A 26,068-nucleotide genomic window follows, 5' to 3' on the forward strand; every position below is an offset into this window, starting at 1 on the left:
AACCTGATAAGAAGTAAAAACTAGCTAGCCAGCTAGAAACAAGCTGGCCAACCAGCCATGGGTGTTCAGCTAAGAAGGACCTTAAGAACGCAAGCCGTTATTTAAAGATTGCTATTTAAGATATATTTATTTCAGAATGGGAGAAGATAGTGTCACACCGCGTCTGATAAATATGAAAACGTTGTTGGGGATTGTAGCGGGAGCCGGAGCCTCATATGGAATATACAAGTTGTTGCGCGGACGCGGAGAAGACACAGAAAGAAATAAAGCAGATTCAAAAAACGACATGGTTTTACAGCCAGGGAGTTTGATGGCCAAAGTATCAGGATTTAATGTCATTGGTAGGACTGACAGTCGGAGCCGTACCACAGAAATCGCCTCAAGTAAGCAGGAAAGATGACTTTGCTAAGCTAGGTAATTAGGTAGTACTGTCAGCTAACCTAGGTTAGTGTTGGCTATCTAACCTCGATAGCAGGATAGCTAAGATAATTTAGCTACTGTCAACTTGATCATCAACAAGTTTAAACGTTAGCTATATAGCTGTTATGTCTGTTTGACAAGGGTGTATTAATACTTTATAACAACCATGATATATCATAAAGGATTGGAAGCTAACTTGGTCTTAAAGTTTTTGACAACTAGTAAATAAGAATTAGCGAGATTTCTTGTAAAATGCTTAATTTGTAATGCTAGAACCATTTTCTTTTTTGTTGCGTTTTTACTAAGGTGAAATTCTCTCAAAGTCTCCTGGAAGCTTGGAGCCAAGGCACCTAAGCATGCTCCTCTCCCTTCTTCAGAGCAGTCCCAACCCAGCGGAGAAACAACATGTTCTTATAACTTTAGGAAACGCTGCTGCTTTTACAGTTAACCAGGTCCAGATCCAAAACGTTTTACTTTCTTTAATAAAATATCTTGCTCGTTTAATAAGCAATAACACTATATATATATATATATATATATATATATATATATATATATATATATATATATATATATATATATAATGTGTATATGTATATGTGTGTATATATATATGTGTGTATATATATATGTATATATAAAATTTGCTAATTCTTTCTTTTTACCAGGATCTCATTCGAGAACTTGGAGGCCTTCATAATATAGCAAGCTTCCTTTCAGACCCTTCACCTGACCTTAGAGTGCAGACTCTGAATGCCTTGAACAATCTGAGCATGAACATCCAGAATCAAGAGCAGCTAAAGGTATGCCTCAGAGCCCTGAGAAGATTCATATTACATGGCTCTGTCCCTGGCCCTTCAACAGTCTCTTTTCTGTGCAGATATATGTTCCACAAGTGCTGGAGTTGATAGAGATGTCCCCTGTGAACTCAGATCTTCAGTTGGCTGCACTAAGGCTATTGACTAATTTGACCGTCACAGACAACCATCAGCATTTGATGAAGCCCTCCATCACTCTCCTTTTGTCACTGCTTGTAGTGAGCAGTGAAGTTCTTCAGGTGCAGTATTGAGGTTAAACGTTTATGTCTTTTGCATCTAAATGAGTATTTATAGATTTTCATGGAGTGCCTCTTTTCCTACAGATCCAGGTTTTGAAGGTTCTAGTAAATTTATCATCCAATCCGGATATAATGGATGACTTAGTACAAGCACAGGTGGTAAAGTATGAACAAATACCCAGAATAATTGTAGCCTAATTAAGTAGATGTCATTTTAATGACTACTCCTATTATGTATCATGATCTGTTTGAGCTGATGGAAGCTAACCTCTGTGCTAAATCCTTGTTAATGTAAGATGGTAAAAATAGATATAGCCTACTATATAAAGATAACATTTGTATGAATAACCATATGTGCCTCAGTGCCTCAAGCTTGTGTTGGCATGTTCATTTTTTTGTTAACATGACATTCTGATGGTTATATTACAATCAACACTTCCCTTATTGCAAGCCTTTATGTGCTATCAGCATTAGCAACAGCAGTTCCTAACTTATCTTACTAAGTGTAACTAGCTAGTTTTAATGTAACTGACAGTCCTCTTTGAGGATTTCTTTTTGGTTAAACACTTGATCTTTTGCAAGAGATGTGACTTAGGTACAGTTATGAATTCAAGTGACATAGGACCTAAAGATACTTGTTAGTAAAATGTAATATGATCCATGCACATGTTGACTCCAGATTTAATTTTTGCTTGTATAGGCTCCTGCTTCCCTGGTTCTCCTCTTTGACAGTTGCACAAGTGCAGATGTGCTGCTCCGCCTCCTCACCTTTGTAGTGAACCTGCAGGCCTGGAGGCCGTCCGCGCAGGTGGCCGAAGCTCTACGGAAGCAGCAGGACTCCCTGTACTGTGTGCTGCTGGACAGCTCCTCACAGTTCCATGGCAGACTCCGCCTCCTCCTCTCCCACCCTGACAGGGAGATTAGCGCTCAGGTAGCGCGTCTCCTGACCTAGCCCCTCATCTGGGCCACACTTTGCCTCTCACTGCCACAACTTTGCTGTCTCCTACAAAGTCTCTTGTATGGTCTGTGCATTTACAATAGGGCCTCCTTAAGGTGTTCTTGGAGAATTCTTCTAATATATACATTTTTTTTAATATTATGATGGAGTGGCAGACATTGATACTTGCAAATATTTTATGCAGTAGTGGATTACAAGAAATGGGGCTATATAAGATTTGACTTTTGGGTGAATATGAACTTGCACAGAATCAAATCTTATAGCTTTAGCATTGGTTGTTAAAAGGATTTATTTTCAGTCAGGGAAGTTAATACACTACATTACTTGAATATTGTTTCCTCTATATTGTGTTGGTATCCCTTCTAGAAGGCAGCTGGGGAAATGGGTGGCTTCTGGGAAAAGCAAATTGAATGAAACAGCATAAAGGCTTTCCATATGCAGATCACCTTCTAAGGCAGTACAGGCCGTTTTCACAGCGGATGACGTTTGCACAGCAATTCCCATTGGAGAGATGTCTTTTTCATATCTTGTATGAGGCTTGTGTTCTCACTGCCAACTCCCTTTCAGGCCAAGTGATTGAATGCTTCTTGTTTCCTATGCCACATAAAGTGCTTCATAGACCTTGTCTGAGTAAGCAAAAACTGAAGTATGAGGTTGCTAATATACTTGCAATGCTTTTCTGACCTTTATAAGTGTAAGAATATGCATCATTCAGTGGCTGTCTAAAGTCTTTAGTGTTATGTTACATTTTTCTGCATGCTGTGAGAAGTGTTTGGGACATCCAAATAGATTACTTTTTGTGTTATCCTGTCACATGGTTCATAACTAGTAAACAAAGTATGTAATTACAGGCCCATTTGGTTCATTTGTCCTGCTGTACCTGGATCCCAGAAAACGATTTCTTGTTCAAAATCCAAATAAGTATAATAAATCTTAAAAGCTTTTTTATCCTGTTATGTTACCTAAATGCTGTAAGCAAGCAGTATAATTTAATGCCCATTTTACTATAACTGGATCCCACATAACGTTCCTTGTTCAAGAGCCAAATATGTGTGCCTTTCTGCACTTGGGTGAAATGTGATGTGTTGCTGCTGTTACTGCGAAAAAGGAAATGACATTTTATGGAGGGCCATTACAGTATAGTCATTACTATGGCTGTTGACGATTGATGTGATCCTTTATGGCTTGCTTTAAAAAAATAGATTTGACATGGGATTTAAATTAATCTGTGTGAATTTACTACTTCTGCCTGCTTTGGTAATTTATTTGTAGTCAAATAAATGTTTATTTAAAATTTTGAAATTATTTTATGCACATACTGATTTGTCGTATTATGCTGCTTATGTATGTAGCTAATCGCTAATAGCTGATTACACTAGATTGATAGAAAATGTACGCTTTCTAGTGATCGGATTGTAAATTTATGATCTGTTCCTCAATACTAAGAGTCGCAAACTCAATTTCCCATAAGTCCCAGCCTGCGAGCCAGTACAGAGCGCAACAACGTTGGTATCACATGAGATGCATTACTGCGTGAAGCACAAAAGCTGAAATGTCTGCAGATACAGAAACTCGGAGAAGATTGACCAGTGCCGGCTCTGATAATCAAGGTAAAAAAAACTATTGTTTGTAGAATGACAACAATTGGTTTTCTCAATCTGCCTGGTAACGGTTGTTTATGTAGACGGTAATGCGTTCCTGACATAGGATGCTATTGGACCTGTCTCGTCTACAAGCTAGAGAGTGATAAGGGGAAAAAAGTAAATAAAACTGGTTTGTAACTGACAACTGAAGTATAAGTACATACGGCTAATATCACAGCTACTTTAACAATACCTTCGTTACTTTACAGACGAGTTTTGCATATTACAGGTGTATAATGGTTACCTTCCTGTAAGCTGTGTACTTGCATTAACATCGCGCCCACGGGTGACCAAAATGTCACAAAACGTCTTGTCTGTCCACACCGTTAGGCAATAGTGTTTTATTGCAAGCAGCCTACTTCTCCGTTTTGAAATAGTTTTTAAACCATAAATCTCTTCACGGTTCCCCTGATGGCTTCCTGGCTAGACATGGTCATTGAGCTTTCTCCTCCAACCTTAATGTTTAGTTGTGTTATGTTGTCGGTTCTCTTCTGTTCATATGCTTAGCACAGAGTTTCAGCACTGAGTCTTGTTTAAAAAAGACATTACACACCTATATGAGTCATGTTACCCATGTTTAAGTTCAGTTAAATAGTTTCAGTTATTGTTGTCAGATCTGTTGCGCTTCCCCTTTTTTTTCTGCATCTGGCTTTAGACCCTCTGTGGGACAAGGATGGTGTCAGAGGTTATGCTGGTGATAGCGGCTCCTGCTATGAACAGGATCACCTCCATCTCAACATCCCTGACAGTCAGCAGCATTTACCCTTCGGCCCCCAGAAGTGTAGCCCTTACATACCCAAACGCAAATGCACAGGTGAGGAATTTTAATGCACCTGTACACAACACATTCCCCAGAAGCTCAGTCCACTTTGTAGATCACTAATGCAAGGCTCATGTGCAATAAGGAGAATCAGAATGAGAACATATGGTAAAGCAGAAGGCCTGCTCTTTAAAAAATGGGCCTACCAGTTGTTGTTTTTTCCCTCAGTTTGCACTCTCAAACCATTTCACTGCGAGTTATACCGTGTATGACTATGTACGTGACAAACCGAACTTGAACTTGAACACTTAGTATACTGAACCCTGGTTGTATACTGAACCCTGAACCTTGTATACTGAATACTGTATATAAAATACTGAACCCTGGTGAACCCCAGTTCACTTTTTGTATTTTAGTCAGAGTGGTTTGCATATAGATGTCCTTTTTGTCCTCTTCTTCAACCTGTGTATAGGAAGTAGTTCACACACTGCTGATGAACTCTGGGAAGAAGTCCCATGTAAAACCACTATTAGCGCAGAGAATGAGGTGGAGGCACAAAAACTCGCCAATAATTACAAGGTAGGAAACCGCATTTGCAAACATTGAGAGCAAGTATCTGTAAACATTTACTGTTCCTGTCTTCTTATGTGTTTTTCCATGTTAAGTTTGGATTCAGAAAATGGAAGAGCCACGTAACCGAGAGGCCCTTTCAAGACAGATCAGAGATAGTAAAGGAGCTCTACTCAGAGCTTAATGTCATTAAACCAAACACAGGTCAGAATCATAAATCATCCATATACCAATTTCTGATAAAGCTTAGAGGTTAGCTTTTGAAATATTGAAACCAGTGATATGGTTTTCCATCTGGGTAATCATCTCTCTTTTTCTATCTCTCTGTGGTGTTTTAGCAGGCTCTTTATTTACCTGTGGCAATGTTCTCTATGTGGTTTTATTTGGTTGGTGGATCTCCCTGGTGTACCTTCTCACTAGCATGTTGATGTTCATGACCATTATAGGAATCCCTCATGGTAAGCCACGTGTCTACTAATGTCATCATCTCCCTTAAAACCTTGTACTTTTTTTATTTAACTTAGCCTTCTTCCTTTTTTTTTCTTCTTTAGGAAAATTGTGCTTGAGGTTGGCTGGTTATTTTCTGTGGCCATTTGGAAAAGCAATACAGAAGGTTGTGGTTCTGATACATAATATGTAACAGTTGCATCTATAGTCCACACATTAGCATTAGTTTGTTTGTTAGTTTGTTTGTAGTTTGCTCAAATAAATTCAAAGTTAGGAGAACCTCAGATGGGTACCTGAGGATTTAAAAAGCATTTAACTGAAGTGCTCCCTCTGAGTTATATCAACTAACTTTGAATAGTATGCATAATTATTGTGTTATGTGCTGTTCTGTGGTTAATCTTTGAAAATTAGACATTACATTATCTGTTTTATGGTTTAGCTGTAGCACCTGCTAAATGGGCTCATTAACAGTGTTGATCATGTGACTACTGCACCTGCTATCTGTGTGACTGAGTTCCTCTATCTGTGCTCTTCTCAGGCGAGTAGCTCATTATCCAGTTTCAGCGTGATCCTCCACAGTGATGCTCGGCTAGCAAACAGGGACGAGGGGAACGCTACCTCCGCCCTCCTGCTGCCCACCTCTGTAGGGGACACTGTGGAGGAGCCCTGCAGGCCTCTACAGCAGCGCTCCTGGGTAAGATGCCCTGAAGCAGTGTGAATTCACTAACATATATTTCAGTTGTGATGTGTGTGTGTGTGTGTGTGTCTGTGTGTCTGTGTGTCTGTGTCTGTGTCTGTGTGTGTGTGTCTGTGTGTGTGTGTGTCTGTGTGTGTCTGTGTGTGTGTGTGTGTGTGTGTGTGTGTGTGTGTGTGTGTGCCTGTATGTGATCATGCATGTGTGTATTTATTTGGAGGGGGCGTGGGGTTTACACATGGTCCATATGTACTAATGAGCACCTTTAGCTCATATTGGTCTTGCATGCAGTCTGGCTGTGTGAGACTGTGTGTTTTTCTCTCCCAGGGTCAGGCAAGTGTGTGTGTGTGGATGCTGTTGGGTTATCCTCCTCTGGCTGCAGCTCACTGTGTGCTGTGCCTAATATCCTGGCTCCTGGTCTTCACCATCCCTGTGGCCAAGCTGAGCTTCAGAACCCTGGGCAGCATCCTGCTTATGGCCCCTGAGCAAGTACACATCTGCTCTAGCACCAGTGGGGTGAGCCTCAACTAAGTCCTGTGCCTCCCTCTATTTCACTGTCCAATGCCCTAAAACACCTAAATGTATACTTTTATAGATTTATATACATGATCCATACATTTCTAATGCCATGTTAGTTTTATAAATTCATGCTGGCATCAGACAGCCTCAGAGTAGTACTGTCACTTGTAGAAAGTGGATAAGTGGGAAAATCAGCCTTTGAAAGCAATCGGTTCTCTTTTCTCTTTTTACTTTGTTCTCCATTTTTGGCAATAATGTTAATATCACAACTGACTTACTTTCACACTTAACACTGAAGATGGAAAATATTAAATGAAAAATGCAAAATTTCAAAAAGCAGAAAAGGCTGGTTGTGCCGATTAATTTGAACGCGGTGAATCCTCTATGCTACTGTTTCCCCTTGTCATTGAACCTCAGGAAAGGGAGGATGGAACCATCCTCTGCTGCTACCATGCAGTGAATATCTACTACTACAAATACACCGTAGATGGGATCAACGTCTTTGCTGTCAGTATCCTACTCAAACAAATCCAGGCCCATCAGGAGAACAAGTGGCTCCATTTGAATGAATTTGTTTTATGTGTTAAGGATTTTTCCAGATTTTCTTTACAGTGTTAAAATAGCATGTGTCTTTTAGTTTGCATGTTATTTTCCTTAGAAAATTGCTGTCCTGTAGATCTGCTCCCTTTGGTCATTGTCTCACTGATAATTGGCTATGTGGACCAAGGCAACCATTTTGTCAGCTCTGAGGTTAAGTTTGCCACAGCAATCAGTTCAATCATTCCATTATCGTACTATATTGGAATGGGTATAGCCAGGTAAGGAAACATCTTACCTAAAGTACACATACACACATACACAGGTGCATGCATACATAATGTACTCACATCCAATTTTGAGAATTATGGTCTGTATTTTTCTCAGGAATTTCCTAGGAATGTTATTTTTCTGTATATAGTGCACTTAACAGACATAATATTATTGATTTTATTCTATTTTACACAGTAGAGCGGAACTGAAATTAAACTTTGTGCATCTGCAGCATATCAGCTCAGAGTAACTTTGCGGTCGGAGCGGTGGTCAACGCAACGTTTGGCTCCATCACTGAGCTCACCTTTTACATCACAGCTTTGCTAAGGGGGCGTCGCCTGGGCAACAAGTGCCTAGAGGAGATTGTGAAGGCCGCGCTGACTGGCACACTGCTTGGGTGCATCCTCTTCATTCCAGTAAGAAATCACGCCAGTGGCATATTGCACCAGTGGCATATTAAAAGCACAGGTGACCCCAGGCCTTTCAGCTCATCTGCAGAGCATTACATCTAAAATGGCCATAACCAACCTGTTCCTTTCTCTCTTATGATCTCATAAAATACCACTTATTTACATAGTGCCTATGACATATTTCACATTTGGTTCAGAATGCTCTCTGATTCTCTATTAACATAGTGCACTGCTTGCCCCTGGTCTTTGGCCATCTCCTAGGGGATCTGTATGATCATTGGTGGGCTGAAGCACAGGGAGCAGAGGTTTAACAGCCGCTCAGCAGGAGTCAGCTGCTCACTGCTCTTCATATCTATTGGGGGTAAGATCTCCCTCTCCTCTCTCCTTTCCCTCTCTCACTCCCTTTCTAACTCTCTGTCTCTCGTGCTCCTGTCTCTCTGTATCATTTACTCATTCTGTCTCTCTCCCACGTTCCCCACACTTTTTCCGAGATCACCAAGACTGCCATTTTAAACCAGACTTTCAGTGTTTCCTGTAATTGATGGCACTCTGCTTGACCTGTTTGCTTTTTGGTTCAGGCGTGTTTGCCCCCACCCTCTTCTCTAAAGCATACGGGAATCTTGTGTGTGAAGACTGCTCGAATTCCTCTGAGAACAATGGCAGCAATGGGACGTTCACATGCAGAAACTGCCACTATGATCTAGTAGGATGTGCCAATGTCAAACATGCCACTCTCCTGATGCATCTTCATTAAGTCAACATCTAAGATACCATTAAAACATAACACACAAATGTGCTATTAGCATATGTCCTTTAGTACTGTTAAGCCCACACTTGCTGTCTCCCTCTGTTTCTTTAGAGTGAAAACAACTACAGCCTCTTTCATAGTCATATAGGGTAAGCAACTTCATTCTTTCAAGCTCAGTTAAATACTGTCTTTTCTGTCCTACTCTTAAGATGTCCTGAGATAAGGTGTTGTGACTTTCCTCCCCGTGCTCTGTTCACACTGTTTCTGTTTCACAGGCCGCTGGTATACACAGTCTCTGTTCTGCTACCGGTGTCCTATATCATTGGCCTTCTGTTCACGCTGAAGACCCATTCACATATTTATGACATCCACGTTGGTGAAGAACACGGTGATATTTTTTTCCTTTTCCTGTGAATCTTTTTCTCATTTTGCTCCACTCTGTTATTGTTTATTGTTTTTCTGCCACTGGCATCATCAAGAAGAAAGTAAACGTTTCTAACTTCTGAACTTCTGAAAGATGTAAAGGCACATCCATTGTGATAAATTGTGTGTTTGTTTGTGCATGTTCATGTGTGTGTGTGTGTGTGTGTGTGTGTCTGTTTCTGTGTCTGTATGTGTGTGTATATGTGCATGTTTGTATGTGTATGCGTGTGTGTGTGTGCAAGCGTGCGTGTTTGTGTATAGCATTGGGTCATCTGGGCCCTGTGGTGCATTGGTCCCGATGGAGAGCTCTCCTCATTCTCATCGTTGCCACAGTGCTGATGTCTGCCTGCAGTGATCTCATCACAGAGCACATCCAACCCATACTAACTCACCCAGGCATCTCTCAGGTGTGTAACATGCACGGGTCCACACTGTCTCAGGCAACACACACAAACACAGACACACGCACAGAAACACAAACAAGTTCAAAGAGGTTTTATTGTCATTTTAGCTATATACAAGTACACAACAAAACAAAAACGAGACAATGTTCCTCCAGGACCATGGTGCAACACAAAACAACAGTGCAACAGACAACATGCTACACAAGTGCAAACACACACACATACAAATATACCCTCACAGAAAACACATTCAATTAATTTCCTAAGTGTTCCTTAGGTGTGTACAAACACATGCTACACATATGCATGCACTCATCCTTCAGACATACACACACAAAATTGGTCCATAACATTTGGCTGTAACGTTCTTTTGTCTTTTGCCATCATCTTAATGTGATAACACTGGTCAAGAGGAATGTTGCTTCTTGCAAAAATATGTTTATTGTGTATTTTTGTATGCTGAATACAAAAATGTTTTAAGAATTTCTCTATACCCTTAGTTTTTTTGTTCCAGTACATTTGTATGTCATTATGTATAATAGTATGGAAAAGCGGTACCAAAAAAGTGGAGACTCTCTCTGTTGGCAGGCTACAGCTAGACACTGAAGAGGGCTGTTCCAAGCCCAAATATAGGCAAAGTTCACACACTGTACATTTTAGAAGTATGTATGAACACATTTTAGGTGTAATAACAGCCTTATTTATGAATAAGTAATATATAATTTACACACCTAAAATTTACACACTTAAAAACCATATGCGATAGAAAAATTCTAAAAACAGACTTGAATTCAGAATAAAACCATATTATGAGGTCCACCTATTCTAGTTTGGAAAGCAAAAAAAAAGTTCAAATTTTGGTGCCCAGTGTTAGTTATGTATGTCTTATCAGTATTTTATAGGTGTTACCGTTTTGGCTATGGTTCCTGAAATACCAGAGCTTGTCAATGGAATCCAGTTTGCTCTTCAGAATAATATCAGCTTAAGGTGGGTGATTTCCCCAAACACAGAGACCAAGTAAACGGGCTCTGAGATTTCTCTTTTGAGAATGCAGAACTTACACATCATACTTCTGCTTTTGTTTGTATGTGCGCAGGTTACATGCAGCACAAACCCTTAACGTCATCCTGTACTCACCAAAACCTTCCTCAGTCCCCACTGAACTAACACCTGTAGTGTCCATCTGGCTATAAGTGGACAGTGTAGCATTTGATTAGCCATGGGCTTTTTGCTGTGGTTGCTTGGCCTCTCTCTGTCAATATCAGTTCTTTTGCAGTTTGGAGGTCGGGAGTTGCATTGCAATTCAGGTGTGCATGATTCAGATCCCCATACTGATCCTGTTCAACGCTGTCTATGTGAGTCACTTCTGAGAAATCACCTCAGTGTCACCTTGTTAATTCTCAATGGTTAACTGTCACAGTGAGTCTATGTGAGTATTAATTTACTAGTAGTAATTTAGTATTCACACAGTGGATATGTATGTCAACAGAGGCTAATGTATTTTGCTAAAATTGTAAAAGAACATTTAGAAAACTGTTCTGGGGCTGGTTTTCTAGATGCCTTGATGTTTTATAGAAGCATTGAGATTGCTATAGTCTCTTAACGAAAGTTACTCCAACACTCTCTGAACAGTTAGGGAATTTCCCAATACGAGGAAATCATTAGTTTCTGGTTTTGGTAAAGCTGACCAAGTGTCTGATTAGAAAGTGTTTCTTGTCTCGAACAGGATGTTGGTTTTGTGCTCATCTTCAGTGACCTGCACCTGTGGGCAAGCATCTTCAGCGTCATCCTCGTCAACTACATCTTCATGGATGGAAAGTCTGATTACTTTCAGGGTAAGGGGTAGCAATCTCAGCATCGGTCTTCTCCTTGATGAAGGTGGAGGTGCACTGTTGCGTGTCAATCGGTAGTACATACTTGTAGCATGCACTTAGAATTTTGTTTATATACATTTTTTGTGTACACACTCTTCCCAAAATATATTCAACCATATCTACTGTGTCAAATCCATCTCAGAACAATTAATCCGGTTATTGTTCTTGATGTTAAAATGCTAGTTTTATGGGCATTAATTTTATCTTCATTACCACAGTACTGCATCTCTCCCCAATGCACAGACACCTAGTGCCCCTTATCATGAATAATTCAACTAATTAACACTTCTACACTCACTTTTTCTCCTCGCTCTCTCTCTCTCTCTCTCTCTCTGTCTCTGTCTCTGTCTCTCTTTCTCTCTCTCTCTCTCTCTCTCAGGTACTGCCCTGGTGGTGGTGTATCTCATCCTGCTTGCTCTCTATTTCTTTGCCCCATCACCTGCTGGTTGTTAAATGTGACAGAGAATGACCTGATCTTCATTTAGAAACCTCACCATTTAGAAACTAGCATTCTTAATAACTACTACATTATTATGACTAGAACTTACATCAACACATTTTTTGTTCTGTGCCACTGATTGTTACACAACCTGACAGTGAATTTTCAACAAAATAAGTTAAAGTACTGCAGTTCCCAGTATCATCTGGTAATGCTGTTATATATTGTCTTAAGGTTCATTAATTAAAATCTGACCAAACTGGTGGACAAGAAAATCTTTTGCACTATACTAAAATAAATGTTTATATGCTATAAAAGGAATAGCACTTTACATATGGAGCACTATCAGGTATTAAATACATTGCAGACACATTCAGATAATGTCCCAAAAGCACATGACAAGAATATAGCATGCCAGAAAAGTGTATGTTTATGTTAGTCTGTCCGCTATGTTTATACAGTGCCATAACTTTGGGAAACCAGGCATGTTAGCATTCTCTCATGGAATAATGTCTGAGCAACTTAATAAAGTTTTTAATTTAAACAAAAAAAAACTTGATTTCAGTAAATGTTTTTAATTTAAGTAAGTGAAATTTTAAAAAGCAGCATAATGTAACAGCTATGATCTCCCCACTCTCCCTGCTGCTGTCTTCCTGTCAGGCAGGTTGTTTTCTAAGATCTGCTTCTGCCAATATTTTAAAATTATACACTTGGGCCAATTTCCAGATGTTTATAGTATTTATTTTTTGAAGATTACCAACATACAACCCCAAAGGATGTGACTACATTTCATTGTCTCTACATGAAATTATTTAGTTTAGTTATGTGTGAAATGCAACAAAGTATTTAAAGGGAAAATGATGGTTATCACAGTTATCATTTTATCCAAAGGAGTCCATTTGTGCTGTGGTACTGACTGACTGGACATTTGATTATAAAGTCGGTAAAACGGGTTGGAAAAAACGGAACAAATGGAGCTGTGAATTTTCAAACAGAAACAAAATAGTTTGGTAATTCTAACGTTTTTGTATTTAGGGTTATGGTTTTGTACAAAATGCTTTACATCTCAATTTTAGGTAGAATAATTCTGAGCGGAACTGAGGGTTCACCGCTGCGTAAATAATTGGATTGGTAAGAGATGTCATGCAGGCAATCGAGACTGCCAGAATTTCGAACTCCTCAAAGATCTCGACCTAAAATATTAAGGGGGAACAAACGTCAATTTTCTAGATGATATGCAGATGAAAAGTCGAATTTTAGAATAATACATGTATAATTTAGGCCATATTTAACTTACTGATGGATTCCGATCTCTGTTCAGAAAGATGTTGAAGATTACTGTTCCAATCAGCGGTATCCAGAAAATTACAAAAGTAAGTATTATGTATCCGGAGCGTTTGGCCAGTTTCCCTTCTTTCTTCTTGTTTCCTCGTTCCTTATTCACGAAAGACTGAATCATGCAAACTGCTCCCATCACTTCTCCGTTTTGGTTCGCGTTGTCCGGAGGCACGAGGGTGGAATAATCTTTTTTTGGTACTGAAGTAGTGCAATCTGTGATCTCAGCAACTACGGGACTGGGATCCTCATTGTTTTCCAATTCTCCAAGTATCGGTGCACTATTGTGCAGTTTAGAGACAAATGTCACATTTTGCTCTTTGGGTTGATCAGGTGCATCTTTCGTCTTTCTGAAATCCAAGGACTTAGTATCCATATTAAGAGACCGGCTTTCAGCGGCTGCTGGTATATTAAAGGGTTTTTGTACATTAGGATCCAATTTAGGGAACTTTGTTTCACCCGCCGACCAATTTACCTCTGGTGTCAAATTTGTATTATCAATCACGGGTGTCATTACTGGTTTAGTCTCAGTGGTACGTTTTGCTTCCGTTGCTTTCACTACATTTTTCATGTTTTCGTCGACTTTTGTACTAGGTGGAGGGAAGACACCTTTATCAAATATTTTCCTGCTGTGCGCCTTCACTAAAATGAATATTTGGGCATAGAATCCAATAATAACGGCAAAGCATGTGAACCAGACAGGAAATAAAACGTACCGCCCGAACGAGTCATGCGTTAATGTATCCAAATTCAAAGCTCTACACCGAACATACACAGGAGAATCTTTTGCAAACACTACACATATAACTGATATTATGATGGGCACTGCCCAAGTTAACGGAATCCATGCCATAACCCGTTTTCGCCGCTGAGCGGTTTTAAATGGATACGCAATCGCTTGATATCGTTCAGCGCTGATACTCGCCAGAGTGAACAACTGAACTAAACAGCTGAGAGAGAACAGCAGAGCCTCTGCGTTGCAGACAATGTTTCCGAGGTCTCCACCCCTCCGACCACTTAGGACAATGATTAGGAGCAACGGGCAATCGGTAGCACATCGCAGAAAATCAGTAACAGCAAGGTTAACTAGCAGCGCGTTGTTAGACGTCTGGAGAGATTTCTGGCGGTACACGGCGTACGCGACGAACAGGTTCGCCGTAATGCCCGCGAAAAAGGTCACAAGCAATACCGCACAGTCCGCGACTGTAAATGCAACTTCGACGTTATTTAATGTACTGTCGTTTACTGATCCCAAAAATTGGATGAAATTACTTCTCATTTCCAAACTGCGAATGGTACTTTAGTTCCATCCCCGTTTAATTTCCAAATTCACAGAGTAAAAAAATGTTCGATCATTTTGTTCACTAGTTGCTCTTGAGTTCTTTGAACGCCTACAATGCAAGCCACTTTGTTTTACCCCTCAAACACCGTGACAACCACACTGCTTACGTTATAGGCCCATTTTTCAATTAACACCCCGCCAGGCTCTGATCATAAGGGAATTGTTGTTTTTAAAACTTGATTCGTTAGCTCATAGCTATATTTCTGGCCACCCTGGAACAAAGTCAATTACACACACAGGGGGTGAATTTGATTAGCTGGATTATTTTTTCTTTGGTAGCTTCTAAACCACCAAAATATATTGCGATTGCCTAATAATGAATCTTATCAAAGGGCATCGTCAGAATATATAAATAGTGGCATAGCTGCTTCTGATTGGCTGGGCGAAAATCTGTAACAGCAACAATGTGTGTAATATTTAATTTGTACTGCAAACTCTTTTTGCATATTATCTGACGTCTCTTCTTAATAGATTTTCTAACGCTGTAGTCGTGCTTCGGAGATTAAGATGGGAGTGACTGTGTGATGCATTTTGTTAATACATCTTTTTAAATCTGGGATTACGTTTTTTCATGACTGATCCTCAGATGCACTTGCATCAAACGAGTATAGTTTTGTGCTTTGGGATCTGTTTTTATATCTTGTGATATTTTTATATCTTGTGATAGAGACAGATTGATTAGAAACAGTATAAAAATAGAAGTAGAGTTTATTGATCCCTGTGGGAACGTTTGTCCCAGCAGCATACAATCCTTACAAGGGCACAAAGTTGCCAGAAAATAAGCAGGTAAACGGTAGCTGTAAATTGTTGTCATCCATAAAAAAGTAAAGTGACAGTAAAAAACAGAATATCACTATTAACCATCAGTGCAGGTCAGATATGAGAAGTAACCCAACACTGCCTGGGCCGCCTGGACTTTTTGCAGCGCTTATTTGCTGTCTAGGTCACCCCAGTGATAATGGTCAGGTTTGCTTCTTTGTAAGGCTTCTGTGCTGGAGCAAATATGGGTCCTGAGTGCCTTACTCAGGGGTGGTCATATAGCCACTCATTCATCACTAAAACAGCATGCTGTTCTGCATGGGAATTAATATCATGCAATTGAATCACATTTAACAATACCCATCTTCTACTTCATCAAACACTAAACTCATTTCCTACCTTGGATATGGAGACCATCACTCTGTTTAAATACCTACTGCGTTTATGGAGGTTCTGACAAAGTTTGCATACTTTGGGATTATAGCACTTTCAAAATCCAGGGTTTCTCTTAGTCCCTAGAAGTAGTAAGATTAAGTCAGGGGTAGAGCCTTGTCCTATAAAGCCTCTCTATTATGGAACAATCTTCAGACTTAATCTGAGACTCAGACACGCCAAAATTTTAAATCTAGGATAAAGACTTACTTAATTACACAAGCTTTTAGTTCGCCTCCTGTATATAAATGTGTGGACCTTGGGGCCCCCAGTCATAGAGATTTTTGGTAATCTGAGATGTTGATGCTGTCATCCAGCCTCTTCGTGTGTTCACTCATGTTTGGGAAGATGATATGGGTGAAATGAAATGTCTCAGAGACCCCTCAGGACTGTGGTCACCCTCTGGCCCTCCCTTTTAGCTGTGCTGCTACAGATAAACCTGGTGGAGCTACTTGCTAATTACTGGCATGTACTCTTCATCTGCCTGTGTTTTTCCTGTCTCCCATTCCTGATTCTGTTTTGGTCCCTGTCAGTGTATCTGTTCCTGTGCCTGTCGTTGTTACCATCTCAGTCCCTTTGGCAGGTTTCATGACTGTCCCCTTGCAAGTGTCTGTCTTCATGTCAGTGAGTGTGTCCGGCACTATGCCCATTTCTGTTGTCCTTCAGTTCCTTGTATTTTCCTCTGTGGTCCAATATCCTGTCCCATCTCCTGTCATAGCTCTGTGTCTTTCCCACAAAGTCATGTTCATGTCCTTTTGTTCTTTCTTCCACCTTTGAGCTTTGTGTTCCTGTTCCTACTATGTCTTTTGCCCCTGTCCCAGTCTATCTAGCCTTGTTTTCTGTCCTGTTGCACTTTGGTAGCTGCACGTTAATGGTGGGGTGGGGTGGGGTGGGGGGGTTCTGTCACACTTGTCCCTCCTCTGGTATCGTGGTTCCCCGACGATGCCTCGCCATGTTCTTTTGGTTTCTTGTCCAGCCACGAGCTTTATGTTTGTTTTGGTTCTGATCCCCACCTCAGCCACACCTTACACTCTCGTCTGCTTTTTTATCCCTGCCCTGTGTAATCAGCGCCAGGTGTCTTTAGTATCTTGTGTATTTAAGCCCTGTATTTTCCCTATCTGGTTACTGGTCATTGTTTGGTGCTAGAAGTACTGCTGGATATTAGACATTTGGGTTTTGTATGTGTGTTTCTCATGCTTATGCCTTGTTTTCGTCTTTAGTTTCTCCGGTTCCTTGTATAGTGTTTAGCCTTCATGTGTTCATACCACATGCTCCAGTTCTGTTTCATTATCTGATTCCCCTGGCACTTTGACCCTGGACCTTTGTTCTGACTGCAATTCTGGATTTGCCCTTAATACATGTTCCTATTCTCAGTGTTTGCGTACTGCCTCTAATTGCTCAGCCTTACGCAAGGCTATCATTAGACATTGCTAACTTGAGAAAAATTAGATTCATGTTGAAAACATGGGTTCTCCAGCATCAAAACAATCACATTTACTAATAAATTATTAAAAATAGAAAAAAATGTTAAACATATACAAGAAATAGGAAAGGATGCTGTATCCCATTCTTGGAAAAAGAGTGGGCTCCAAACTCACTAATGTCATCAAGTCCTTATACATGGGAAAGGTGATGTTCTCCATTGTTGGGCCCAGGCTCCCCCAAAAAGCAAGTAATCTGTGGTCCTGTTCATTAATCATTTGACAAATTGCCTGGCAGTGTAAAGAAGCAACTTTAAGATTGCATCTTATTAATGAAATCTAGATGGGATGAAGACAACCATAAACAAACTGAGCAAAGAAACATAGGTTTCACAGAAGACTTGTAGTGAGTATCAGTGTACCTTTTTAAAAGGAGGAAACCCCATTCAGAAGCACCAAGAACTGACAAATATCTGACAGCAAGTGCCAGGTGAAAGAAATACATTTGATATTGATGGTGTCATCAGAAACATGGAAGCTTTAATAAATACATCTAAAATATGATCTATTGCAAATAATGGTTTCACAAAAAAGAAATACAGTAAACCATGCAAAAAGTCAAAATAACCACAAAATACTGTTTTGACTCAAGGCTATTGTGTCTAGGGAGGTCCTTCAGCCCAATCTGTCCCTTTTCAGTTATGAAAAAAAGCAAAATAACCATTTAAATTCATGGTGCAAATACAAAAAGGAACTGTATTAATTTATATATGAAGACACCATTATGTATAAAGCTGTTTAAGCAGCTGCCTTGTGATGAGAACATGTGTACTGTGCTATGTTGAAATGAAGCAAAATGACAACTGGATAACCAGATATAATATATATAATATCAGGGGCCGGAATCATGAACGTGCCTTAAGAAAGAACATTTTCTTAAATATATTTTTTTCTTAATTTCACACTTCAGAAAAAAAAATCTTATTCTTAAAAAAAACAAGAAATGTTTTTTCTAAACTTTTCTCATAGAAAACAATTCTAACATCAAGTGTTATTCTTGGAAAAAAAATGCTCTTATATATTTTCTTAACGATTACATACTTGTCTACATACTGTAAGCACTGACAAGGTAAATACTAATTTACTCAAAGTATACATTTTTGGAAATACGGCCTACATTCTTTTTACGTTCTATTTCCTCCACCATCATGTATAGGTTTTTTTAACACTAGTTTGATGTTTTTCCTCCATCTTGCTGTGTTCTAAGTGGATTATATTGTATATACCAAATAATGGTTAATACAAATTAAAAATGTATTTCACATCATTTATGGTAAACTGGAAAATGCAATTGGTTATGTAACAAATTAGTTATGGCATAGTCTACATAAGAAAATAAAGATTTTTATAAGAGAATATTTGAGAAATGTTTAAGTTTTAAGAGAACTGCAATTAAGAACTTGTGAACCTCTTATTGTTTATCTTATGATTCTTGTGAATCCAGCCCTAGATTCTGTAGAATGAAAATGCACACTTACACTTTACATTTTAAAAACTCAAAGCTCTACTGTAATGACATTACACAGTTACACAATTTGAGAGTCAATACACATTCAATAATTAGGGTATTTTTTTAAAACTACTGTGTAAATCATACAGTACATGAATACACTGGATACATAAAGAATGAAAGGCATTTAAAACATAAGACAAGGTTTCAACTGTAAATCTGAATAATTTATATGCAGCTTTCCATATACCTTTGTAACTTGCTAGAAATTGTGCATACCAAACAGTTCACTCCACAATGGAAAATTGGGGCTGATAAGTTCCTGTTTACAACGCAAGGACAGATGTTATGAAAAGAAATGCAGTATTTCAGATTATGGTTTACTTTGACAGGATACGCACTGGGTTTTCTGGTCAGATACCAGTACTACTGCCACAAGTAGCGACAACTACTACAATGTTTTGGAGTCACGGCAATTGCACAGTGAAAAGCTATTTATGTCAACAGTGCAGTCCTGTGGGTCTCTAGAATTATCCATCCCTGGGCTATTGTTAGGGTCTGGATCCAAGATGCTGGTAGCATCAGAGCAAAAAAGGGACAGTTATATTCTACATATGCCCGTTTTAGCATGCATGAACAGAAGACATGAACAATTTCTATGAGCCGAACTGGGCTTCTATAATGCACTGCATACAAAGAGGAGCTATTGCTTATTATAAAATCTCCACAACTCTCTTATGCACATTATCCAGAAACAGCTAATCATTCAGCAACATAATAAAAAAAACAATTCAAAAATATTCTTTTAAACTATAGTTAATAAAGAGCCAGTCACTGAAGACAAAACATTCACACAGAATCAGGTATACTGTAAATCTAAAAACAAGGTAGTGACAGCTTAAAATACTAAAAAGCTATAGCTGCTTTGCACGTCTGATGGAGGATGACCCACTATCACATTCTTTTTCTAACATTCAACACTGAATGTGAACCCTTGACCGATGATTTTACTGCACAGCTGCACGATTGTGACATGCTTAGCTGAATTGCTGAATTCTGCCATCTAAAGGTAAAGCATGCAAAAGAGAAACCAAATAGTCCCAGTTATTTGTGTGTGTGTGTGTGTGTGTGTGTGCAGCAGTAATGTCTTTGTCATTACATTGGGAATTGCATGGTGCTTTGAATTGATAATTGGTAATTGCATGGTCATCTCATCTCCAATATCAAAAAATAAAAGACCACATTTGTGTGGCTGATGTGTCTGTGTCTGTACTTAAACAGCAGCATTTTGCTATGATGATCACATTTTGCTAGGTAAAAATAATGCCACCTGTTATTCCCACAGTTCTACTTTAATCCTGTCCCATGGTTCTGGAAGGGTATGTTCATAGCCCCTGCACTTGTCTGCTCTGGCCAGAAGGGGGCCTCGTGCTGCAGTGGGGTACGTCTCGGGTAGAAGGTGTACTGGAGGTCGTAGTTGAGCAGGCAGCTGATGGAAGCCATATAGATGTCAGCAAAGCGTGACAGACGGCGGGAGAAGTAGGTTGGGTTGTGATATGTGCGGAACAGACTCCCAAACTGAGCGTTGAAGATGTTTTTTGCCCGAGACCTGCAAATGCAAATGGAACAGGTGCCTCACATCAAAATGAAAAAGAGACTCATGTGCACTGATATACATTTCCACGTGTCATTTATTTAAAAATATATATTATATACTATCTATGCAAAAAATATGTCACGTACATATTGTATACACTTAAAAACACTGTTGAGAAACATGTAGAACATGCTACAAAAAGTGTGAAGAAGTAAGTGATGTGAGGTGCAGTTGCTGGGTTACCTCATGTCTTCTCTCTCTCTGACCCACTGCTGAATCACTGCCTGTGAGGCTGCATCTCGGTGCACCTGTTACATATAGTGAAAGCAATGTTTCAACAAAGACCTGTACAATTCACAGAATCGTTTTACCCGAAATAGAATCTTTTTGCAGTGGCATATGTAACGCAAAATCTACAGTGAATTTCATAGGAATATTAAAATGCATGCAAAAAGGAAACAGTTCTTTAAATTAGTAATACGTGGTGTGGCACTATATCATATACAACACAACATTATATATTGCACTGATTACAACCCCAATAATATTTATATGTTTTGTTTAATGATTCATCTTTTGGATTCCTCACACTCTAAATATGGATTCATGATGTCCTTGTGAGCGCCCCCCAGTGGTCCCACCTGCATGTGTTCCAGCAGGTTGGTCAGACTCTGCAGCCAAGTCATGGTATGCACATACTCCTCTGTGTTCATGATCTTGATTTCCTTCCGTAATTCAGGGATGATCGCCCCTGTCCTCCAGCCGTGCTTCAGTGTCAGGTCCTAAACACACACACCACTCCTAACTATACATAATTCTACACCTTCACAAGGTAGATTTCAGTTCAGCATTAGCTCATGACTCTGAGGTACTCAGTAATTAGCATGTAATGTTTTCCATGGGAAACTGTACTGTTGCACTGTTGGTCTCTTGGTTGCCATGACCTTTCTCCAATTATTGTCAATAATACTACACTCTTTGGAACAACGATGTGTGAGCATTGTCTCATTATTGTCTACCTCGCTTGTCTTCTCTCTTGCATTTGTTGTTAACATGCCAATGTTAATCTTGTATGGCCTCAAAAATGCAAATTAGAGTAAGGCTAACAAGAGAGATCAGTGGTGCTCAGCAGAAATTTTTTGTTTTTGATGGTTTAGTATGTGTGTACTTATAGGTTGCTTACAGCAAGGTCACTGTAGATGTGGTCACCAAAGTACAAAACCTTTGATCCCCTCCAGCCAGTAAGTCTCAAGAACTCATACAAGTTTCCCTGGAAACAGATATTCTCAGTCACTAAAAATATGGGAAAAACATGCACACATTACAGCAGCAAAACTTACGTGCTCCATTCAGAATGTACAAGATAACAAGTCCAAGAACATTGGAGGCACACAGCATGATTACATTTCCAGTCGCTGCCATTTTTAGGTTTAGCCCAAAGGGCACACTGCACCTGTTTATAAATTTGCCCCTTCTCCAGGTGGTGAATCCTGTCCCACAGCAACACTCCTTTATCAGTAACTCGTCTGAATGGCCTTTAGGAAAAACCAGACACACAACCAAACACAAACAAAATGATACTTGTGCACAATTCTGGAGCTGTCATGGTTCGGACAGACAAATGTGCCAAGACACAGCATGAGGAAAAGTCCAAAGTACTTTTACTGTGACAGAATGTCATTCATACAATTCTCATTCACCAATTGCCAATTTTAACTGAATTACTGGCTGTGTTTCCTGGAACTCACTTTCTACGGTCATTAAAGAAACCTGGCTTGTCGGCCTGCACTATGACCACATCAAATAGGTCCCTCCAGTCTTTTCCAATGATGTAGTTCATTCCCCGATCTCTAAAGAGTGACAGGATCACAATGCCATACCAGTTTGAAAAAACATGACAGGAGGCACATTACTGAAAGAAACACATTTGCAAGGTCTGTCCAGACAGACAGGATTTTTATCCATATAACGTATAAAACTTAAGCAAAAACATTACTTAAAACCTAACCAAAAGCAAATCTTGAATGGAACGTCTTTGCACTTACACAAAATCCAGGGGGCTGTTGGTGATTAGAAACATCTTCTTTCCATTTTCTGAAAGCTTCCTTAGAACAGCATGGGTCTGTTCACCATAACAGATATACTTCTCTGCAAAACCATTTTTTGAGGAAACCAAATAAATAAAATAAAGGTGTGGAAGTGATATACTGAAGTGATTATGTTTATGCCTTAGTTAGACCTAAACACACACTTTATAAGCTATCAAAAGCCTTGACATGACACAGAGACCCAGTATTCACAAATACAATTCAGGGCTCTGTTTGTTGAATTTATGTAAGGAACTTTTGGTGTTGAACAACAAAGGCATTTAATATTACCGATATCTGCCTCCACAGCTCGATACATAATTCCTTTCACATGGACATCTCCTATGGCCTCCTGGAATAAAAGAACAAAAAAACAGACATAAAGTATCATGGCTGAGAACAAAGGCCCAGTGTGCTGCATCAAAAGGCCCCAGAGAGACCGACAGGCTGCCCTGTAGGTCACCTTTCTGTGTGCTGTCTCATTAATTTACCTCATACATAGTGACAATTCTAAATGTTTTTTCCTAAGAGAAGAGAAAGATGAAGCTGTCCCTACTGCTCTTTTTCAGATCTACAGAACCTTTCAAAACTGTGAGTTCATCAGCCATCAATCTTCCCTGAATCATCACCCCCAGAAGAGAAGGCCCAGATGGCACTGGCAGGCACGCAATACCAAAATTAGATTGCTGTTTTCCATGCTAAAAACATGGCTCACAAATGACACAAATTAACATTTAAAGCTAAGGATTACTTGGATAATACGTAACTGTACTGTTGTCATTGGCACAAGATGTAACTGATTTTTGGAGATGATACATCATTTTATACATCATTTGCCTTGAACTGATATGATTTTTTCAACATTGTGTATAATGCTAGCTTGTTTGGTTCTCTGGTCTAACCTTGACATCTTTGTAGAGATGCACGGGCTCATAGTCAATGTTGTGCTTCATGAAGTAGTCATTGACGCATGAAAGCAGGGTCATCTCAGGCAGTGAGAAGATGTCCATGAACTGCTTCATAGTGTGTCCATGGGAACTCTGAACAGTAGTGAATGACACAGATTGTATCTACACAAAATTACTATAAATAAGCCAAATATAAACTTATTCTTGTGCTCTTTAATGAAAAAGAGTAATAGGATAACTAGTTAATAGAATTTTTAACTGTTAAAGTAAAGATTCAGAGGGATAACTCTTGTTCTTAGTCATATGACATTTTGGGAAACCAGACCTGCATAGGTCACCAACCTTGCCATAAAAGTCACTCATGATCTCCAGGGGTACGTGGGAGCCCTCATACATAGCAATGACTTCTTTATCTGGCACAGGATGGAGCCCCCTCCAAAAGCAAAAACACATGGATATCCACATATTGCATGAAAAACAACAATACAACACATTTGTTAATGACTACAGTGTGCTAAAGGGATTACAACTTGTCCATTACAACTTGTACCTGTAGACTGTTCCCAGCTGAATGTAATGAAAAGCATCAATCTTCATTAGTAAAGCCTAAAAACAGGATATGGAGCTCAGGATGATCAGGCCATATTATTTACAATCTCAACAAATCAAAGAGCACCTTTCATGAATCATTAGTAGCAACAGTTACACACCTTCTGAACGTCATAGTGTAGCCCCCGAACCACAAAATCAGGGATATATCCATATTCCTTCAGTCCTTCAGGATACTGGACCAAAGAGAAATTAAAAAAGGTTACACATTACTCTGGAGACTTCCATCTTTGTCACATAATATCCCCCATTCCAACTATAATTCAGTATCTCTGATGGGTAACAGGCACTCTCTAATCTCCTTATTGTGTCAATTACATTTTACATATTTGGAAGATGCTCTTGTCCGGAGTGACTTAAAATCATGTTACAGAGGTAGGCGAGTGTAGCGATAGGAGTCTTGTCAAAGGATTCTTATTGATATAGCATAGAGCACTTGCCCGGACAGGGTTTCAACTCCTGTCCCCCACAGGATAGGCAGCATTGTTACCCACTACACTATGCCACTATTAAAGTTCATATAATAATAATTTCATTATTATTTAAATAAGTTCAAGTTTGGTTTATTTGTCACAAATAAGGTTAACAAGTAAATAAAAGTGTTTCTAGGGCTAATCTTAAACCTGTGCACCTTCAATGACCATGCAGGGGATGGCGAGCCCTTCAGTACTGACCCTGTGTTCGTGGATGAGAATGTCTCGAGCAATGTTGAAGATCAGAGTGTGGAGGTGGCTGGAATAGAAGGCCAAAGTGTAGTCATAGTCAAAGCCATAGATCTCGATATCTTGCAAGCTCATCTCATTGTTGGCGAAGATGGTGTCAGGATTCACAAAGTTGTTTGATATCACTGGGATTAAATCTGGGTGGAGGGGGGAAATTACATCATGGTTCTATTTTGGAGTTCAAGAAATACTCATTTACTGAAACCACCCTCTTTTTAAATGCAAAATAGCTTCACTGTGTTAAAAGGACTGCAAAAGAAACTGTCTTGACCTAGTCTATTAACAGGATAGACACCTATAATCACTACTGGAATTTATATTTCACATATGCCTGTAAACCTGTTTTGTGATACTGGAAATTAAGATAATCATAGAACTCTCAATGTTAATTCTAAAATTTACTTTGCATTCACCTATATATCTACCTTTAAAACGATTAAAATGATACTTTTTTCTAGCCTAGTTTTGACAGAATGCACGTTTAGAGATACACTCCATATAATCGTCTTTAGCAGCCCAAATAACTATGTAATCTCATGTGAGGTAATGACTCTTCAGAAGAAATTAAGTCACCCACCTTCAGTTTGCCTTTTGGTTTCATTGTAAACACACCACAACCAATTGGTCATATCTTTGTCACTCAAGGAGCTGGTACACATGTTCGCTGATAACAGCTGTTCCATGGGGATTCGATGACAGGACGTGGGACGATATTTCGGACCCCGACAGTTTACATGCCACAGCGGTCGAGAGCTCAGAACCCGTATTCCACCTCTCGTGTTCAAAGCCTTAGTTGTGAACAGCTTCCGAATATTGTTCTTGCTTCTAACGAGGCGAGAAAGGGGCAAACACAAGGTCGGCATGTTGTTTTCTTTTCCAGAGGCGTCTCTCCGTTAGTTGTATCGCTCGACAGCATTTAGCGGTAATTAGCTACATGGGTCTGATATACCTCCAGTGAGGGTTACCAGCTTTTACTGACAAGACCAGTCAGTCAGTCACATAAAAAACGTACTTTGGATATCCGGGTTGACGTTAACAACTTAATTTCACAATAAAAGTCACCCTGTAACAATATGCCCATGGCAGTATTATATTAAGATAATTAACCAGTAATAACTAGGTCTGTTGTGTACAGCTCTTTTTAAAAATAAAACGTACCATGAATCACAA

At 39.5% G+C, this 26,068-nt stretch overlaps 4 protein-coding genes across 10 annotated transcripts; 2 read left to right on the forward strand and 2 right to left on the reverse strand.

The window, feature by feature from the left end:
* Positions 1 to 13: 13 nt before the first annotated feature.
* On the forward strand, positions 14 to 3,737 carry armc10 (armadillo repeat containing 10). Its single transcript, XM_035531899.2, has 6 exons — positions 14 to 383; positions 727 to 872; positions 1,089 to 1,223; positions 1,301 to 1,477; positions 1,562 to 1,633; positions 2,178 to 3,737. Exons 1-6 carry the CDS (start codon positions 137 to 139, stop codon positions 2,427 to 2,429), a joined length of 1,029 nt encoding a protein of 342 aa, XP_035387792.1. The 5' UTR covers positions 14 to 136; the 3' UTR covers positions 2,430 to 3,737.
* cax2 (cation/H+ exchanger protein 2) lies at positions 2,271 to 12,451 on the forward strand. Of its 7 annotated transcripts, none has more exons than XM_081698929.1 (21): positions 2,271 to 2,408; positions 3,907 to 4,045; positions 4,734 to 4,892; positions 5,311 to 5,417; positions 5,504 to 5,612; positions 5,747 to 5,866; positions 5,960 to 6,021; positions 6,394 to 6,549; positions 6,841 to 7,065; positions 7,486 to 7,579; positions 7,745 to 7,886; positions 8,111 to 8,294; positions 8,550 to 8,649; positions 8,867 to 8,991; positions 9,148 to 9,185; positions 9,312 to 9,424; positions 9,721 to 9,866; positions 10,756 to 10,850; positions 11,140 to 11,218; positions 11,590 to 11,698; positions 12,117 to 12,451. In XM_081698929.1, exons 2-21 carry the CDS (start codon positions 3,988 to 3,990, stop codon positions 12,188 to 12,190), a joined length of 2,295 nt encoding a protein of 764 aa, XP_081555055.1. In that variant the 5' UTR covers positions 2,271 to 2,408; positions 3,907 to 3,987; the 3' UTR covers positions 12,191 to 12,451. The 7 variants fall into 7 exon arrangements, 6 of the variants coding, with proteins under 6 accessions (XP_081555055.1, XP_026880378.2, XP_081555056.1 ...); XM_027024577.3 differs by having other exon boundaries at positions 6,877 to 7,065; XM_081698930.1 differs by having other exon boundaries at positions 5,750 to 5,866.
* Positions 12,452 to 12,786: 335 nt separating this feature from the next.
* parietopsin lies at positions 12,787 to 14,904 on the reverse strand. The gene is made up of 2 exons (XM_027024567.3): positions 13,474 to 14,904; positions 12,787 to 13,369 (listed from the first exon to the last, which is right to left on the reverse strand). The coding sequence occupies exons 1-2, from the start codon at positions 14,788 to 14,790 to the stop codon at positions 13,214 to 13,216; spliced, it is 1,473 nt and encodes a 490-aa protein (XP_026880368.2). The 5' UTR covers positions 14,791 to 14,904; the 3' UTR covers positions 12,787 to 13,213.
* Positions 14,905 to 19,082: 4,178 nt separating this feature from the next.
* nt5dc3 (5'-nucleotidase domain containing 3) lies at positions 19,083 to 25,892 on the reverse strand. Its single transcript, XM_027024574.3, has 14 exons — positions 25,476 to 25,892; positions 24,851 to 25,035; positions 24,278 to 24,352; positions 24,118 to 24,173; positions 23,910 to 24,000; positions 23,562 to 23,699; positions 22,951 to 23,011; positions 22,618 to 22,720; positions 22,321 to 22,422; positions 22,026 to 22,107; positions 21,756 to 21,842; positions 21,214 to 21,354; positions 20,816 to 20,880; positions 19,083 to 20,584 (listed from the first exon to the last, which is right to left on the reverse strand). Exons 1-14 carry the CDS (start codon positions 25,759 to 25,761, stop codon positions 20,323 to 20,325), a joined length of 1,734 nt encoding a protein of 577 aa, XP_026880375.1. The 5' UTR covers positions 25,762 to 25,892; the 3' UTR covers positions 19,083 to 20,322.
* Between the last annotated feature and the right edge of the window lie 176 nt (positions 25,893 to 26,068).

The sequence above is a fragment of the Electrophorus electricus genome, chromosome 16, assembly GCF_041902795.1.
Source record: "Electrophorus electricus isolate QZ-2024a chromosome 16, ASM4190279v1, whole genome shotgun sequence".
Taxonomy (NCBI): domain Eukaryota; kingdom Metazoa; phylum Chordata; class Actinopteri; order Gymnotiformes; family Gymnotidae; genus Electrophorus; species Electrophorus electricus.

Excerpts from the sequence above, each read along its gene's own strand:
- armc10 (XM_035531899.2), top strand. The coding sequence starts at position 137 with ATGGGAGAAGATAGTGTCACACCGCGTCTGATAAATATGAAAACGTTG. Across the intron at positions 384-726 it reads TACCACAGAAATCGCCTCAA|GTGAAATTCTCTCAAAGTCT; the intron begins GTAAGCAGGAAA and ends GTTTTTACTAAG. Across the intron at positions 1,634-2,177 it reads ATGACTTAGTACAAGCACAG|GCTCCTGCTTCCCTGGTTCT; the intron begins GTGGTAAAGTAT and ends TTGCTTGTATAG.
- cax2 (XM_081698929.1), top strand. The coding sequence starts at position 3,988 with ATGTCTGCAGATACAGAAACTCGGAGAAGATTGACCAGTGCCGGCTCT. Across the intron at positions 8,992-9,147 it reads GAAACTGCCACTATGATCTA|AGTGAAAACAACTACAGCCT; the intron begins GTAGGATGTGCC and ends CTGTTTCTTTAG. Across the intron at positions 11,699-12,116 it reads AAAGTCTGATTACTTTCAGG|GTACTGCCCTGGTGGTGGTG; the intron begins GTAAGGGGTAGC and ends TCTCTCTCTCAG.
- parietopsin (XM_027024567.3), bottom strand. The coding sequence starts at position 14,790 with ATGAGAAGTAATTTCATCCAATTTTTGGGATCAGTAAACGACAGTACA. Across the intron at positions 13,370-13,473 it reads ACAGAGATCGGAATCCATCA|GTCGAGATCTTTGAGGAGTT; the intron begins GTAAGTTAAATA and ends TTAATATTTTAG.
- nt5dc3 (XM_027024574.3), bottom strand. The coding sequence starts at position 25,761 with ATGCCGACCTTGTGTTTGCCCCTTTCTCGCCTCGTTAGAAGCAAGAAC. Across the intron at positions 24,001-24,117 it reads CAGCTGGGAACAGTCTACAG|GGGGCTCCATCCTGTGCCAG; the intron begins GTACAAGTTGTA and ends TTGCTTTTGGAG. Across the intron at positions 20,881-21,213 it reads ACCTGCTGGAACACATGCAG|GTGCACCGAGATGCAGCCTC; the intron begins GTGGGACCACTG and ends TATATGTAACAG.